We start from the raw sequence: 14,810 nt of genomic DNA on the forward strand, positions 1-14,810 counted from the left end.
AGGTCAAACTGGAGGTTAAACGCCAGTTACAGCATTTCCTCTCTTCTCATGATTTTGGCGTTTAAGCTCCAGTTTAGGCTTAAACTGGAGCTTAAACGTCCTATTTGAATTTCAAGCTTCCTTCATTGATTTTGTTTCTTCCTTGCCTAGCCTCTCTTCCCTGAAATCATCCAAACAATTGCATCAAAGTCTTGCAAAATTTCATGAGAATTCATCCATTCATAGCATTCAAGTAATATCACTAAAAACTCATGGAATTTGCATCAAAATCATAATGTTTTGGATGGTTCATTGCTTTGTTGTTCATTTAACCATTCTTGGTTACTTTAAGCTCAAGAAAATGCATAAAACAACTAAAACTAACAGAAAATGCTAGTGAAACTAGCCTAAGATGCCTTGGCATCATCCACTCATTTCCTAACTTAGCAGAACTGACCATCAAGCTAGTGACGATAAAGAAGCGCTTATTGAGAGGCAACCCAACCATAGTATCCTTTGATTTCATATTCAGTTTACTTTTATTTTTGTTTATATTTGTATTTTGGTGATAATTTTGTAGTTTTCCTTTGTTTTATGTGTATTTTGACCATGCAGAATGATTAGAACAGGAACAGGTGCAATCAGAAGGAATTTTTGACACCTTGGAGGCATTTGACTCAAATTAGGTGGCACTATACTTGGGAACTCCAAATTTGGCACCACATATACACAAATTTGGCATGAATTCTCCCTGGAGGGGTGGCGCCAAAATTGAGATTTCCAAGTTTGGCGCCAAGTGCCACCTAAAATTGGAAGAAATCCTTTAGAAGAGTGGTGCCAAACATGGAATTCCCAAGTTTGGCATCTAGTGATGCGTGCATAATGAGAAATTGATACAAGAGGGGTGGCGCAAACTTGGGTCTTTGGAGTTTGGCACCACCAACAAAGAAAATAAGGGAGAATTCTCTGCCAGGGTGGTGCCAAACTTGCCCCCCTAGCGTTTGGCGCCACCACCTGCTCAAAAAAAATGATCAAGGGTGGCGCCAAACTTGGTCTAACCCAAGTTTGGCGCCAGGAGGAACTTATTCAATGAATTGGTTATGGGATCAGCGGTGCCAAATGCCCCCTCTCCCAAGTTTGGTGCCAGCTTACCTAGTTTAACTCCTTCGAACCAAATCATGTAAATTCTGAAACTGAATCCCAATGATTCGATACCCAAGCCTCTCAGGGAATCTGAATTCCCATGAAGAAGGGCAGGGAATCATAGCGCTTGGTGTTCAACGCCCATGAAGAAGGGCAGGGAATCTAAATTCCCTAGCCTCTCAAGACCAGTGGGTCCCATAGCATCTTTACCTACCCCACTTCTCCACTCTTCTTTTTCACACTCCCCCATACACTGTTCCAAATAAACCCTAGCCCAATCACATCCATATCACTCCCCAAAACCACCATAACTCCCACCAACCCCCACCCACTTCAAAATCAAATTTTTCTCCCATTTACCCCACCCATGACTGAACACTAACTTAGCCCACTCCTATAAATACCCCCTCTTACTAACCCTTCATACTCATATTTCATACACTCTAAAGCCCTTTGGCCGAATTCCTTCTCTCCCTTCATCACCATCTATTTTCTTCTTCTTCTACTCCATTCTTCTCTTTTATTTATTTTTGCTCGAGGATGAGAAAAGCTTTTAAGTTTGGTGTGGAAAAAGCATTGCTTTTTCCTTTCAATTACCGCGGCGACTGAGGTGACTTAGTCCCTTGTTCACTTTCATATCCTTCCGTTCTTATTATGTTATATTCCTATTTTATGCTACTTTACTTTGAGTGTCTGCATGGTCTTTAGTATTTTTAATTCCTAGATTTTAGTTTTTAATTCTATTGTTTGCTTTTAAATAAAAAATTGTCTCATGTATGATGAGCGAATATTTTATACACTTTTTAGTACTGTTTTCTTATTGCTTTTGGTTATGTTTTATTAAGTTTTTTCAAGTTTTAGTAGCTTTTAGGGCAAAAATTACTTTTTGGATGCTACTATGAGTTTTTGTATTTTTTCTATGATTTTAGGTGATTTTTGGGTGATTCTGGCAAGTTTTGGAAAAGTCTGATTCATAAGCTGAGAAAGGACTGCAGATGCTGTCAGATTTTGACTTCTGTGCATTCAAACGAGCATATCTTGAGCTGTAAAGGTCCAAATGACGCGCTTTCAACGGCGTTGGAATGCTAACTTCTAGGGCTTTTCAGCAATATATAATCATTTATACTTATCTTTGGAAATTATGGCCCAAAATGGGAGTTGAACGCTCAACTTAGCCCTTCCCCAGCGTTGGACGCCCCAGAAGGAGCAAGCTTGGCATTTGGATGCCTAACGCCCCAAGAGGAGTCCAAGCACGTGAATTCACCCCAAGATTAGCCCAAACACTCACCAAGTGGGCCCAAGAAGTGGATTTTCCACCAGGAGTCCAGTTTATCTTATTTTTGTAATCCTTAGTTATTAGATTAGCATTTAAGGATCTCTTAGGCACCCTTTTAGGGGATGCCTCCCTTCGGGGAGAGCTCATATTATTCTTTCTTCTACTTTTTCTATAATTCATGAGCAACTAAACCTCCTAACTTAGGATTAGGAGCTCTGCTGATTCCCATGGATTAATAATATTACTGTTTCTATTTCAACATGTCTGATTATATTCTCTTATGCATTTTCATTCTTCAATATTAATGAATCGAGGGTGAACCGTGACATTCATCCTCGTTCTACATGGGTTCCGTATGAGTCCTGACCCGGATAGCATTGAACTAAAGCTAGAGAATGCATTGTGGATTCCAAGAAAGTACCTGGGCAACTTTAGATGCGTGACATGAAATCCCGTTGACCGTGGGTTACTAAGGTCTCTGTGGTGCTAAGGCTAGAGTCAAAAAAGAAGCATTCTCTGATCTAGAAGATCTGACCTTGTCTGTGGCATTTCGACTAGGATCACGAAGGGGAGTGGATTGCTTAAAGTTACACCTTCTGCTATTGTGAGAAGCCTTGAGTTAACTTGATGAGAGTACATGAGTTACTCGAATATGGTGGATTGCTATGGTTTAGAAGAGATTAACTTGATGAGAGGACATGAGTTAGTCACTTATGGCTGCCATTGGATGAATCATTTGTTATTGAAGTAGACAATAAGAAAAGTTAATTCGGAAAGAATACGCATCTCCGAAGCCTTAACTAAATCATTATCATTGTTTCCTTTACATCAAATGGGTATTTCTTTCTTTTACTATTCGTTTATGCTTTCAACAAAGAACCATCTTTTCTAATCACCTAACTAAGATTTACAAGGTACCCATTGCTTGCTCAATCCAACAATCCTCGTGGGATTCGACCCTCACTTACCTGAGGTATTATTTGGACGACCCGGTGCACTTGCCGATTAAGTTGTGTGGAGTTCAATTCCGCGCACCAAGTTTTTGGCGTTGTTGCTGGGGATTGTTCGCGATTGAAAAACTACCAAACTACCTTGTTGCTTAGATTAGGTACTTTTTACGGTTTAATTGCTCTTTTACTTGTGTTACTTGTTTTCTTATTCGAAAACCCTTTAAAACCTTTTCTTTTCTTTAGTAACTTTTATCTTTTATCTGAGTTTTGTGTCAGTTTTGAAGTTTGGTGTCTCTTTTGTTTTCATTTTCTTTCTTTAATTTTCAAAATTGTTCCTGGTTCTTCTTCTTGGTATTCGAATTGTTCTTGGTATTTTTCTCTATTTGATTTCAAAATCTTTAAGTTTGGTTTCTTTTAGTATTTTTCTCTTTAAATTTTCAAAATTAGTGTCCTTGATCTTCAAAACCTTTTAAATTTGGTGACTTTTGTATTTCTCCTTTGTAATTTTCAAATTTAATAGGTTTTGAATTTAAAATTTTTAAGTTTGGTGTCCAATTAGTTATCTTTTTGTGTTTATCTTGTTATCTTTTCAAATCTTTTTCTTATCTCTCCTTTCCTTGAATTTCAAAATCTTGTTATCTTATCTTAATTCAAATTTCAAATTCAATTTTCAAAAGTTTAGTGTTTTGTTGGCTTCTCTCTGTTTCAAAATTAAATTTCAAATTATATCTTACTTATCTTTCTTGATCTTTAAATCTTTATCATATCTTTTTCCTTAATTTTCAAAATTCTGTTATCTTATCTTATTTAATTTCAAATTTTAAATTCAAATTTTTAAAATTTAGTATTTTGTTAGTTTTTCTTTCTTTCAAAATTGAATTTCAAATCTTTAAAAATCTTTTCAAATCTTATCTTATCTTGTTTAACTTATTCTTTCAAAAATTAAAATTTTAAAATCTTTGTTTGACTTTTTAAATTTTAAAACTTTTTAAAATCAAATCTTCTATCTTAAATTTTAAAATCTTATCTTATCTTGTTTGACTCTTTCTTTTCAAATTTGAATTTTAAAATCTCTTTCTGACTTTCTCTTTTTAAATTTAAAAAATTTTCAAAATCAAAACTTTTTCAAATCTTATCTTTTTTTTCTTGATTTTCAAATCTTGTTATCTTATCCTTAATTTTAAAATTAAAATTTTAAAAGTTGAGTATTTTGTCAGTTGTTCTTTTCAAATTTGAAATTCAAATCTTTAAATTTTCAAATCATATCTTATTTATCTTTTTTCTTGATTCTAGTTATTTGATTTAAATTCATTTTAAATTTAAATTTTTAAAGTTTAGTGTTTCTTTGGTGTTTTCTCTTTCTTTTTGAATTTCAAAATTTCTTTTTTTAAACTGTTTTTAAAATTTTTTGAAATTTCAAAAATTATTTTTTAGTTTCGAATTATTTTTTATTTTATTTACTTAATTTTGAAATGTTAATTAAAAAAATTTGTTTCTTCTTGAGTATCTCACTGGGAGCTCTCTATACTCTGACATAGAGACTCCCACTTTTCTTTGTCTCTTATTTGTGTATGCAGGAACAGGAAGAGTGCACTATGGATCTAGAGGGAGAGGCACAACCAAGAAGAACCTTCGGGTCTTATACAGCCCCCACTCCTGACTTCTATGGAAGCAGCATTAGCATACCTCCTATTGGAGTAGCTCATTTTGAGCTCAACCCACAGTTGATCATCTTGGTACAACAAAATTGGCAGTTTCATGGACTTCTACAAGAAGAGCCCACGGAATTCCTTGCAGAATTTTTGTATATCTTTAACACAGTAAGAACCAGCAGAGTAAACCCGGACGTCTACAGACTGCTGCTCTTTTCATTTGCGGTAAATGGCCAAGCAAAAAGATGGTTGGATACCCAGCCCAGATCAAGCCTGAACACATGGGGTAAGCTGGTAGACAAGTTTTTGAATCAATACTTTCCTCTAAAGAAGCTAACCCAGCTAAGACTAGACATTCAAGGCTTCAAACAGGAATATAATAAGTCTCTTCATGATGCTTGGGGGAGGTACAAGATGATGCTGCATAAATGCCCTACTGAAATATTTTCAGAATGGGTAAAGTTAGACATCTTCTATTATGGGCTCACAAATATGGCTAGGATGTCCCTAGATCATTCTGCTGGTGGTTCAATACGCATGAAAAAAACAATTGAAGAAGCTCAAGAACTCATTGAGACAGTCGCCATCAACCAGTATTTATACTCATCTGGTGAGACTTCAATGAAAGGAGAGGTCAAGACACTATCCACTGCATCTAACCCTCCAGAACAAAATGAATCATTAACCCAGCAGCTGCACTTTCTCACACGACAAGTGCTAAGCTTGCAAGAAGTAGTGCAGGAGACCCGAGCCTCCAGCAAGAATATGGAAGCACGGTTGAACCAGGCTAAACATTAGATATCTGAGCAGATAAGAGAAGAGTGCTAAGCTATCCAATTAAGGAGTAAAAGAACCCTGAACACCCATTCCCAAAACAATAGAGAGCAGGGTAAAGAGGAAACGGCAGAGGATAAGCAAGCAGCAATTTAGGGCACTGTCAGGGGCGTTAAATGCCCAGACAGGGATGACATTGGCGTCCAATGCCCATGAGAGGGCAACACTGGCGTTCAACGCCAGGAAAGGACCAGCAGTGACGTTGAATGCCCAGACAGGGGAGACCAAACACATGTAAGTGTTGGGAACACCTCTCCTAAGCAAGCTGGTAACCCTTCTTTATGCACTATGGACACTCACCCTGCACCACTCATGGCCCTTGAGTATAGAGCCAAGTTGTCACACCCTCAGAAACTTCAGAAGCCCCCTAACATTCTTCCTAGAAACACAGAGGTGAATCCAAGAGAAGAGTGTAAGGCCCTCATTAATACCAAAGAGGCTGAGCCTAAGGTGGTACACACTGTTGAGGAACTAAATGAAGAAGAGGATAGAAGCACACTGTTACACACCCCTTTTATGGGAAGAATGCCTGAAGTACCACACCCTCAAATAACTCAAAAGGAGACTAAGGATGAGCACTGCTCATAATCCTTGGAAGGCTTTAAGAAGTTGCAAATCAATATTCCTTTTGCTGAGGTTTTGGAGCAATGGTCTCTATCTACTAGAAGAAACATCTCTGATGCTGAGAGAGGCGAATTAGTGCTGAGGTTACAGAAGTATTACATGATTATCAAGGTCCTTAAACCTCCACTACCCACTGACAATGGAGGTACTTCCATGCAGAGTACAATACTGAAGCCTCCTCCCTTGGTGAAAACACATACAATTTTCCCAGATATCAAACTTAAGTTTGGTGTTGGGTAGTCACTACCCACCAAGGAGGAAGGTCTCAAGAGAAAGATGCATAGAAGATGGAGAAATAATACAACCCCTACCCTAACAAGCAAGGAGAATCAAGCTGATAACAATAAAAGAAAGCTTGTTAGGAGGAATTCAAATCCGAGGGCACTAATCTCCTCATTTTCCCCCTTGGAGTCATTTCTGCTAACCAACTGGAAGAAGAGGAAGAAAGTCAGTAATTGAGTGTCAAGCTAATGACATTAAAGAAGCGCTTTTTAGGAGGCAACCTAACCATGAGTAAAGTACTATTATTTCTTTTTCTTTTGTTTTTGCTTTCTTTTTTGTTGATTTCTATAGTTTTCCTTATTTTCTTTTTACGTTTGTGATCATGTGCAGTATTTAGAACAGAAGCAGAGACATATACAGATGGAAAACAAAACACCCTGGGGAGAGCCCCTTGCTAGCGTTGAACACCAAACAAGGAGGAAAATGGGCGTCCAACACCCTTTCAGGAGCTGAGAAGTACTATCCTCTGTCCCTTTTAGGCATTCAACACCCGTTAGGAGGTATTCATGGCATTGAACACGAGCCAAGGATAGAGCTGGGTGTACAATGCCCACCAAGGGGCATGCACTGGCGTTGAATGCCAGAAGAGGAGTATTCTGGGCATCCAACGCCCCTATGGAGCAGCCAGGGACATCTTTGTGATCCCTATCAAGCAGGGGCAAGCAGCTCGAGTTTTAAGGCTTCTCAAGCCACTGGGTCCCAGACAAGTTCCACCAACCCCACCCCCTAATTCTTCCCTCCCATATGACCAACGGGGGACCAAGTTTTCTTTTCTTGGGGACAAGCAAAGTTTTTAAGTTTGGTGTTGCAGAGCAAGCTCTAAGAGTATATTATCTTCAACGGCATCAAAGGGAGGTAAATCATCTTTACAGAAGAGCACAGCCTGGGCAACCACTATAAATAAGGTGGTTAAGTTTCAATATCCCTTCCTTTATCTTATTTCCTATTTTCTATTCTAATGCATGATCACAAGTAGTATTTTATTCTTTTCTAGTACTTCTTTTGGTTATAAGATATCCAATGTATCCTCATCAAGCTTAAAAGAAAAAATTTTAAAAGAAATAGTGAGATACATAATTTTCGAGTATATCATGACTTGTTTCTAATTATTTTGATGCAGTGGCCTTGCATTAATTTTCTGAATGTATGAATTAACTGTGCATATTTGATAGTGGAGTTGAGTGTATTGGCTCTTGAAGAATAGTAAATTTAGAGAAGTATTATTGGGTCTCTAAAAAATAAAAAATATTGATTCTTGAAGCAAAAGAAACAGCAGAAAAAGCAAAAAGAAGGAAAAAGAAAAGAAAGAAAAAGAAAAAGCAAAAGAAAAAGCAAAAGCTAGAAAGAAAAAGAAAAAGGGTCTAAGGCTTTGAGCATCAATGATTATGAGGGTCAAAAATAAAGCCTAAAATGTTCAAATGAGCTGCTATCCCTAACTATATGCTTGTAGTGTGAAAGTGTCAAGTGAAAAGCTTGAGACTGAGCAGTTAAAGTTGTGATCCAGTGCAAAAAGAAAAAAAAGAGTACGCTTAAGAACTCTGGGTACCACTGTCTGGGAATTCTGGTAAAGCTTAATTACAATCCTAACAGGCTCACCCAGTTAAGTGCGTGTGGCGTTTATGTATCCGGTGGTAATACTAAAAAATAAAATAGTTAGTCACAGTTAGGCTAAAAAAGGTGCAAAGCACCAAAAGAAGCTGTGGGTCAAGAATCAATAAAAGCTAAACTAGGAGAATTAATAACATCATCCGGATTCTAGTTCCAAGAGATGCCAATACTTCTGAGCTTCAAAGGAAAGTGATGTGCCAAACCTATATAGAAATTAAGAGCAAATTGCCCACATTCAAATAATTGGAACTAAGCTTCATTGAGAGCTCTGAGACTTATTGTATTCTTCTCTTTTTAATCTTATCTTATTTTTGGTTGTTTGGAGACAAGTAACAGTTTAAGTTTGGTGTTCTGATGAGTGGATATTTTATACACTTTTTAGTACTATTTTCTTAATGTTTTTGGTTATGTTTCATTAAGTTTTATTAAATTTTAGTAGGTTTTAGTGCAAAAATCACTTTTTGGATGCTACTTTGAGTTTTTGTGTTTTTCCTATGAGTTTAGGTGATTTTTGGGTGATTCTGGAAAGTTTTGGAAAAGTCTGATTCAGAGGCTGAGAAAGGATTGTAGATGCTGTCTAATTCTAACCTCCGTTCATTCAAACAAGCATATCTTGAGCTATAGAAGTCAAAATGACACGCTCTTAACAGCACTGGAAAGCTAACTTCCAAGGCTTTCTAACAATGTATAATATTTTATAATTATTTTCGGAAATGATGGCCCAAAATAGGCGTTGAACGCCCACCTTACCCCTTGCCTAGCATTGGACGCCCTAGAAGGAGCAAGCTTGGCATTTGGACACCCAAAAGGGATCAAACCTGGCATCCAATGCCCCAAGAGGAGTCCAAGCACGTGAATTCACCCCAAGATTAGCCCAAACACTCACCAAGTGGGCCCAAGAAGTGGATTTTTTCACCAGTAGTCCAGCTTATCTTATTTTTATATTACTATTTCTATTTCAACATGTCTGATTCTATTCTCTTATGCATTTTCATTTTTCAATCTTAATGAATCGGGGGGTGAACCGTGACATTCATCCTTATTCTACATGGTTCCATGTGAGTCCTGACCCGGATAGCATTGAACTAAAGCTAGAGAATGCATTGTGGATTCCAAGTGAATACCTGGGCAACTTTGGATACATGACATGAAATCCCGTTGACCATGGGGTACTGAGGTCTCTGTGGCACTAAGGCTAGAGAAAAAAATCAACATTCTCTGATCCGGAAGATCCGACCTTGTCTGTGACGTTTTGAGTAGGATCGCTGATGAGCGGATAATTTATACGCTTTTTGGCACTGTTTTTAGTATGTTTTTAGTACGTTTTGGTTAGTTTTTAGTATGTTTTTATTAGTTTTTATTTAAAATTTACTTTTCTGGGCTTTACTATGAGTTTGTGTGTTTTTCTGTGATTTCAGGTAATTTCTGGCTGAAATTGAGGAACCTGAGCAAAAATCTGATTCAGAGGCTGAAAAGGACTGTAGATGCTGTTGGATTCTGACCTCCCTTCACTCGAAGTGGATTTTCTGGAGCTACAGAAGCCCAATTTGCGCGCTCTTAATTGCGTTGGAAAGTAGACATCCTGGGCTTTCCAGCAATGTATAATAGTCCATACTTTGCCCGAGATTTGATGGCCCAAACCGATGTTGCAAATCAGCTTCAGAATTCCCGGCGTTTAACGTCGGAACTGGCACAAAAATTGGAGTTAAACGCCCAAACTAGCATAAAAGCTAGCGTTTAACTCCAAAAAAAATTTCTACACATGAAAGCTTCAATGCTCAGCCCAAGCACACACCAAGTGGACCCCGAAAGTGGATTTTTACGTCATTTACTCATTTCTGTATACCCTAGGTTACTAGCTCACTATTAATAGGACCTTTTGACATTGTATCTCTACCTCATGACACATTACACGTTTCTTATTGTATTTTCTACAGCATGAGTCTCTAAACCCCATGGTTGGGGATGAGGAGCTCTGCTGTGTCTTGATGGATTAATGCAATTACTACTGTTTTTCATTCAATCACGCTTGCTTCTATTCTAAGATATCAATTGTTCCCCAACTTGATGAATGTGATGATCCGTGACACTCATCATCATTCTCACCTATGAACGTGTGCCTGACAACCACCTCCGGGATGGGAGGTAGCCATTGACAACGGTGAAACCCTACATACAGCTTGCCATGGAAGGAGCCTTGCGTGCATGAAGAAGAAGACAGTAGGAAAGCAGAGATTCAAAAGATAGAGCATCTCCAAAACCTCAACCTGTTCTCCATTACTGCAAAACAAGTATTTATTTCATGTTCTTTTACTTTTCACAATTAAACCTGAGAATTATTGATATCCTGACTAAGAGTTACAAGATAACCATAGCTTGCTTCAAGCCAACAATCTCCGTGGGATCGACCCTTACTCATGTAAGGTATTACTTGGACGACCCAGTGCACTTGCTGGTTAGTTATGCGGAATCACAAAAGTGTGATTGCAATTTCGTGCACCAATCGCGAAGGGGAGTGGATTGCTTAGAGCTTTACCTTCTTCTATTGTAAGAAGCCATGAGTTAACTTGATGAGAGAACATGAGTTACTCGAATATGGTGGATTCCTATGGTTTATAAGAGATTAACTTGATGGGAGGACATGAGTTAGTCACTTACGGCTGCCATTGAATGAATCATTTGTTATTAAAATAGACAATAAGAAAAGTTAATCCAGAAAGAATACGCATCTCCGAAGCCTTAACTAAATCATTATCATTGTTTCCTTGACATCAATCTAGTATTTCTTTCTTTTACTATTCATTTATGCTTTCAACAAACAACCATCTTTTCTAATCTCCTGACTAAGATTTACAAGGTAGCCATTGCTTGCTCAATCCGATAATCCTCGTGGGATTCGACCCTCACTCACCAGAGGTATTACTTGGACGACCTAGTACACTTGTCGGTTCAGTTGTGTAGAGTTCAATTCCTCTCACCTGTATTGCATAAGAATTTGAGTTTATATTTAAGAGTAGTCTTATTTACTTAAATGTAATGGTGTTACCTATGACTTTGAATGCATGATATGAACAGTGCATATTTGAATCTGAATCAACGGATGTTGATGCATGAGGAATAGGAATTTAGAGAAGATTTATGAATTCTCTAAATTTAACAAGAAATTAATCCTTAAAGCAAAAGAAACAGCAAAAAGAAAAAGAAAATTAAAGGAAAAGTCCAAGGCTTTGAGCATCAATGGCTAGGAGCTTGAATGAACACTCAGGAGCTTAATTGAACACTCAGTTCTCATGCAAATTCACATCCAAAGTTTATATTAGTTTTGGTTGCTTAAGGACAAGCAACAATTCAAGTTTGGTGTTATGATGTGTGAGCATCTTTCCTATCTTTTCCTAATGAATTTGCATTCAAATTTGTTAATTTTGATCAGGATTTAAGTATTTTTAAGCCACTATGCATGCTAGTTTGTGTCGTGTGCAATTTGGTTTATTTCAGGTAGTATTCAGACGGATTTGACAAAGCTTAGAAGGAAGAAATGGAGCCACTGCAACCCCAGGATGTGGCGCCAAACTTGGCAATCTCCAAGTTTGGCGCCATGATCATCATACGCTCCATACAAGGCTGGCATAGTGGCGCCAAGATCAAGAAAAGCTACTATTATGCATGGTTAGAGTGGCGCCAAACTTGGCATAGGAAATTTGGTGGTCCCCACGATCTAGCAACGAAGATCTTCAAAGACCTTTTGATTAAAAATTTATATTATTTACTATAGGAAGATATATTATTTAGTTTTAGAAAATATATTTTATATTTATTAGGATTAGATATAAAAGGGAAAAGATTCAGCCTTTCGGGCTCCCTTCTCTCTGACGCACCTCATTCTATAGTTTACACTTTGAAACTCTAGTTTTCTCTCTGATCCATGAGCAACTAAACATCCACTGTTAAGGTTACCAGCTCTATTTATTCTATGGATTAATACTATTACTCTTCCATTTTAATTAATGTATTGATTTCAATTTCAAGAATTTGTTTTCGTTCTTCATCTTAAGGATTTAGGTAGATCGAAAGAATAACCCTCATTCCAATTGTGTTCTTGCTAAATCTTGGAAAAGTAATTTACTTAAACAACAGCTTGAAAACAATTTCTCCTAAACCACTAATTATCTGGACTTCACGGGATACGTGACATATAATCCTCTTATATTTGGGTAATTAGGGTTTTTGTGGTACAACTCTAATTACAATTAAGTGACCAAGGAATTGACATTTAACTAGGTTAGAGGAAACTAAATTACTAAGGAATTAGGGTTTAGTCAAATATAGTTTGCCATAAATTGAATCTTGCATAATTAAAATAGTTGGTAAGAAAAAGAAATCTGGAAGATAAACAATTCCGAAACCTTAACTATTTTCTCTCATATTCTTCAGATCAATTTACTGTTTACTTTCTAATTCTCTGATTTTTCTGTTTAATGCATTGAACTCTCAAAACATCATTTTCTGCTTGTATGAATAGGTAAATCACTCAATCATTGTTGTTTGATCCATCAATCCTTGTGGGATTGACCCTCACTCACCTGAGGTATTATTTGGTATGACCCGGTACACTTGCCGATTAGTTTGTGGACTTTGAATTCCGCACCAGGTCCCAAAACTTTCAGATCTACCCATGGCTGACCAACCTCCTCATATACCATCGGAGCATCTTCAGATGGTATTGAAGTTACAACAAGCTAATTAGTGCATGGCAGAAGAAAACTAAAGAATGGCAAATCAGATAGCTGAGTTAACTAGTGCTCGGATTGAAAATAATGAGGATCACATTGAGAAACCAGAAGACGATGAAGAAAATTATGATCCAACACACGTCTCTAAAACTCAACAACCAGAGAAAAATTAACAAAACGATGAAGACGATGAATTGGATAATGCAATTGGACCATTCACGATAGATGTCATGAATTTCAAACTACCTAGAAAGTTCATGTTACCAATAACTCTGACTCCCCATGATGGCACGGGTGATTTGATGAAGCACGTTAAAAAATTCTGCTCTATGATGATCGTAAACGGTGCTTCTGATCCTATCCTAAGTCGCAGATTTCTTACCTTTTTTGACAGTCCTGCACTTGATTAGTTTTCATCTTTGGCTGTAGATCCTATTTCACCCTTTCAGGAGCTCGCCAAGCTATTTGAAGATCAGTTCACTACTTCTTCCATATATTTACACGACTCCGATTATCTGAACTCTATCAAGCAAGGACAACATGAAAGCCTAAGGGAGTATGTCACTCACTTCACCAAAGCAGCAATGAGCATCCCAAACCTCCATCCAGAGGTACACCTACATGCTATAAAGAGTGGACTCCATCCAGGAAAATTCCAAGAGGCCATCACCGTAGCCAAACCCAGAACCTTGGCTGAGTTTCGTGAGAAAGCCAAGGGTCAAATGGAGATTGAAGAGCTACGCCAAGTTTGGAAATCTAAGAAAAACCAAACTAATAAGGATGATGACAAAGCCTGGGACAACGAGAAACCCTTTCGGTTAACACCGTGTTATGATTCTTATACCCAATTCAACACCAAAAGGGAGGAAATAATTAAAGAAATACTGAATGTAAAACTAATCAAATCTCCTCAAAAGGCCAAAAACTACCAAGATCTAAAGAATGTGGACAAGTTAAAGTATTGTGCCTTTCACCAAAAACATGGGCATACTACTGATGAGTGTGTCGTAGTCAAATACCTACTAAAGCAACTAGCTCAGTAAGGACATTTAGACAAATACATGAGCAGTGACATTCAAAAGCATATACCACATTCAACCAACCAACTTTCTACAAGGCAATTGATGAATGGATAATTTATACGCTTTTTGGCATTGTTTTTAGGTAGTTTTTAGCAAGTTTAAGCTACTTTTAGGGATATTTTCATTAGTTTTTATGTTAAATTCACATTTCTGGACTTCACTATGAGTTTGTGTATTTTTCTGTGATTTTAGGTAAATTCTGGCTGAAAATGAGGGACTTGAGCAAAACTCTGAAGAAGGCTGACAAAAGGACTGCTGATGCTGTTGGAATCTGACCTCCCTGCACTCGAAATGGATTTTCTGGAGCTACAGAACTCCAATTGGCGCGCTCTTAACGGCGTTGGAAAGTAGACATCCAGGGCTTTCCAGCAATATATAATAGTCTATACTTTATTCGAAGAATGACGACGTAACTTGGCGTTGAACGCCAAGTTCATGCTGCTGTCTGGAGTTAAACGCCAGAAAAACGTCATGATCCGGAGTTGAACGCCCAAAACACGTCATAACTCGGAGTTCAACTCCAGGAGAAGCCTCAGCTCGTGGAATAATCAAGCTCAGCCCAAGCATACACCAAGTGGGCCCCGAAAGTGGATTTATGCATCAATTACTTACTCATGCAAACCCTAGAAGCTAGTCTAGTATATATAGGA

General features: G+C 37.6%; 1 protein-coding gene across 1 annotated transcript; it reads left to right on the forward strand.

Annotated features, from left to right (window-relative positions):
- Positions 1-13,116: 13,116 nt before the first annotated feature.
- On the forward strand, positions 13,117-14,121 carry LOC107493840 (uncharacterized). The gene is made up of 2 exons (XM_016114875.1): positions 13,117-13,218; positions 13,489-14,121. Exons 1-2 carry the CDS (start codon positions 13,117-13,119, stop codon positions 14,119-14,121), a joined length of 735 nt encoding a protein of 244 aa, XP_015970361.1.
- Positions 14,122-14,810: the final 689 nt, after the last annotated feature.

This window comes from Arachis duranensis, chromosome 6, assembly GCF_000817695.3.
Source record: "Arachis duranensis cultivar V14167 chromosome 6, aradu.V14167.gnm2.J7QH, whole genome shotgun sequence".
NCBI lineage: Eukaryota > Viridiplantae > Streptophyta > Magnoliopsida > Fabales > Fabaceae > Arachis > Arachis duranensis.

Coding starts and splice junctions, on each gene's coding strand:
- LOC107493840 (XM_016114875.1), top strand. CDS start 13,117: ATGGCAAATCAGATAGCTGAGTTAACTAGTGCTCGGATTGAAAATAAT. Junction 13,219..13,488: donor AAAATTATGATCCAACACAC/GTCTCTAAAACT, acceptor GCACTTGATTAG/TTTTCATCTTTGGCTGTAGA.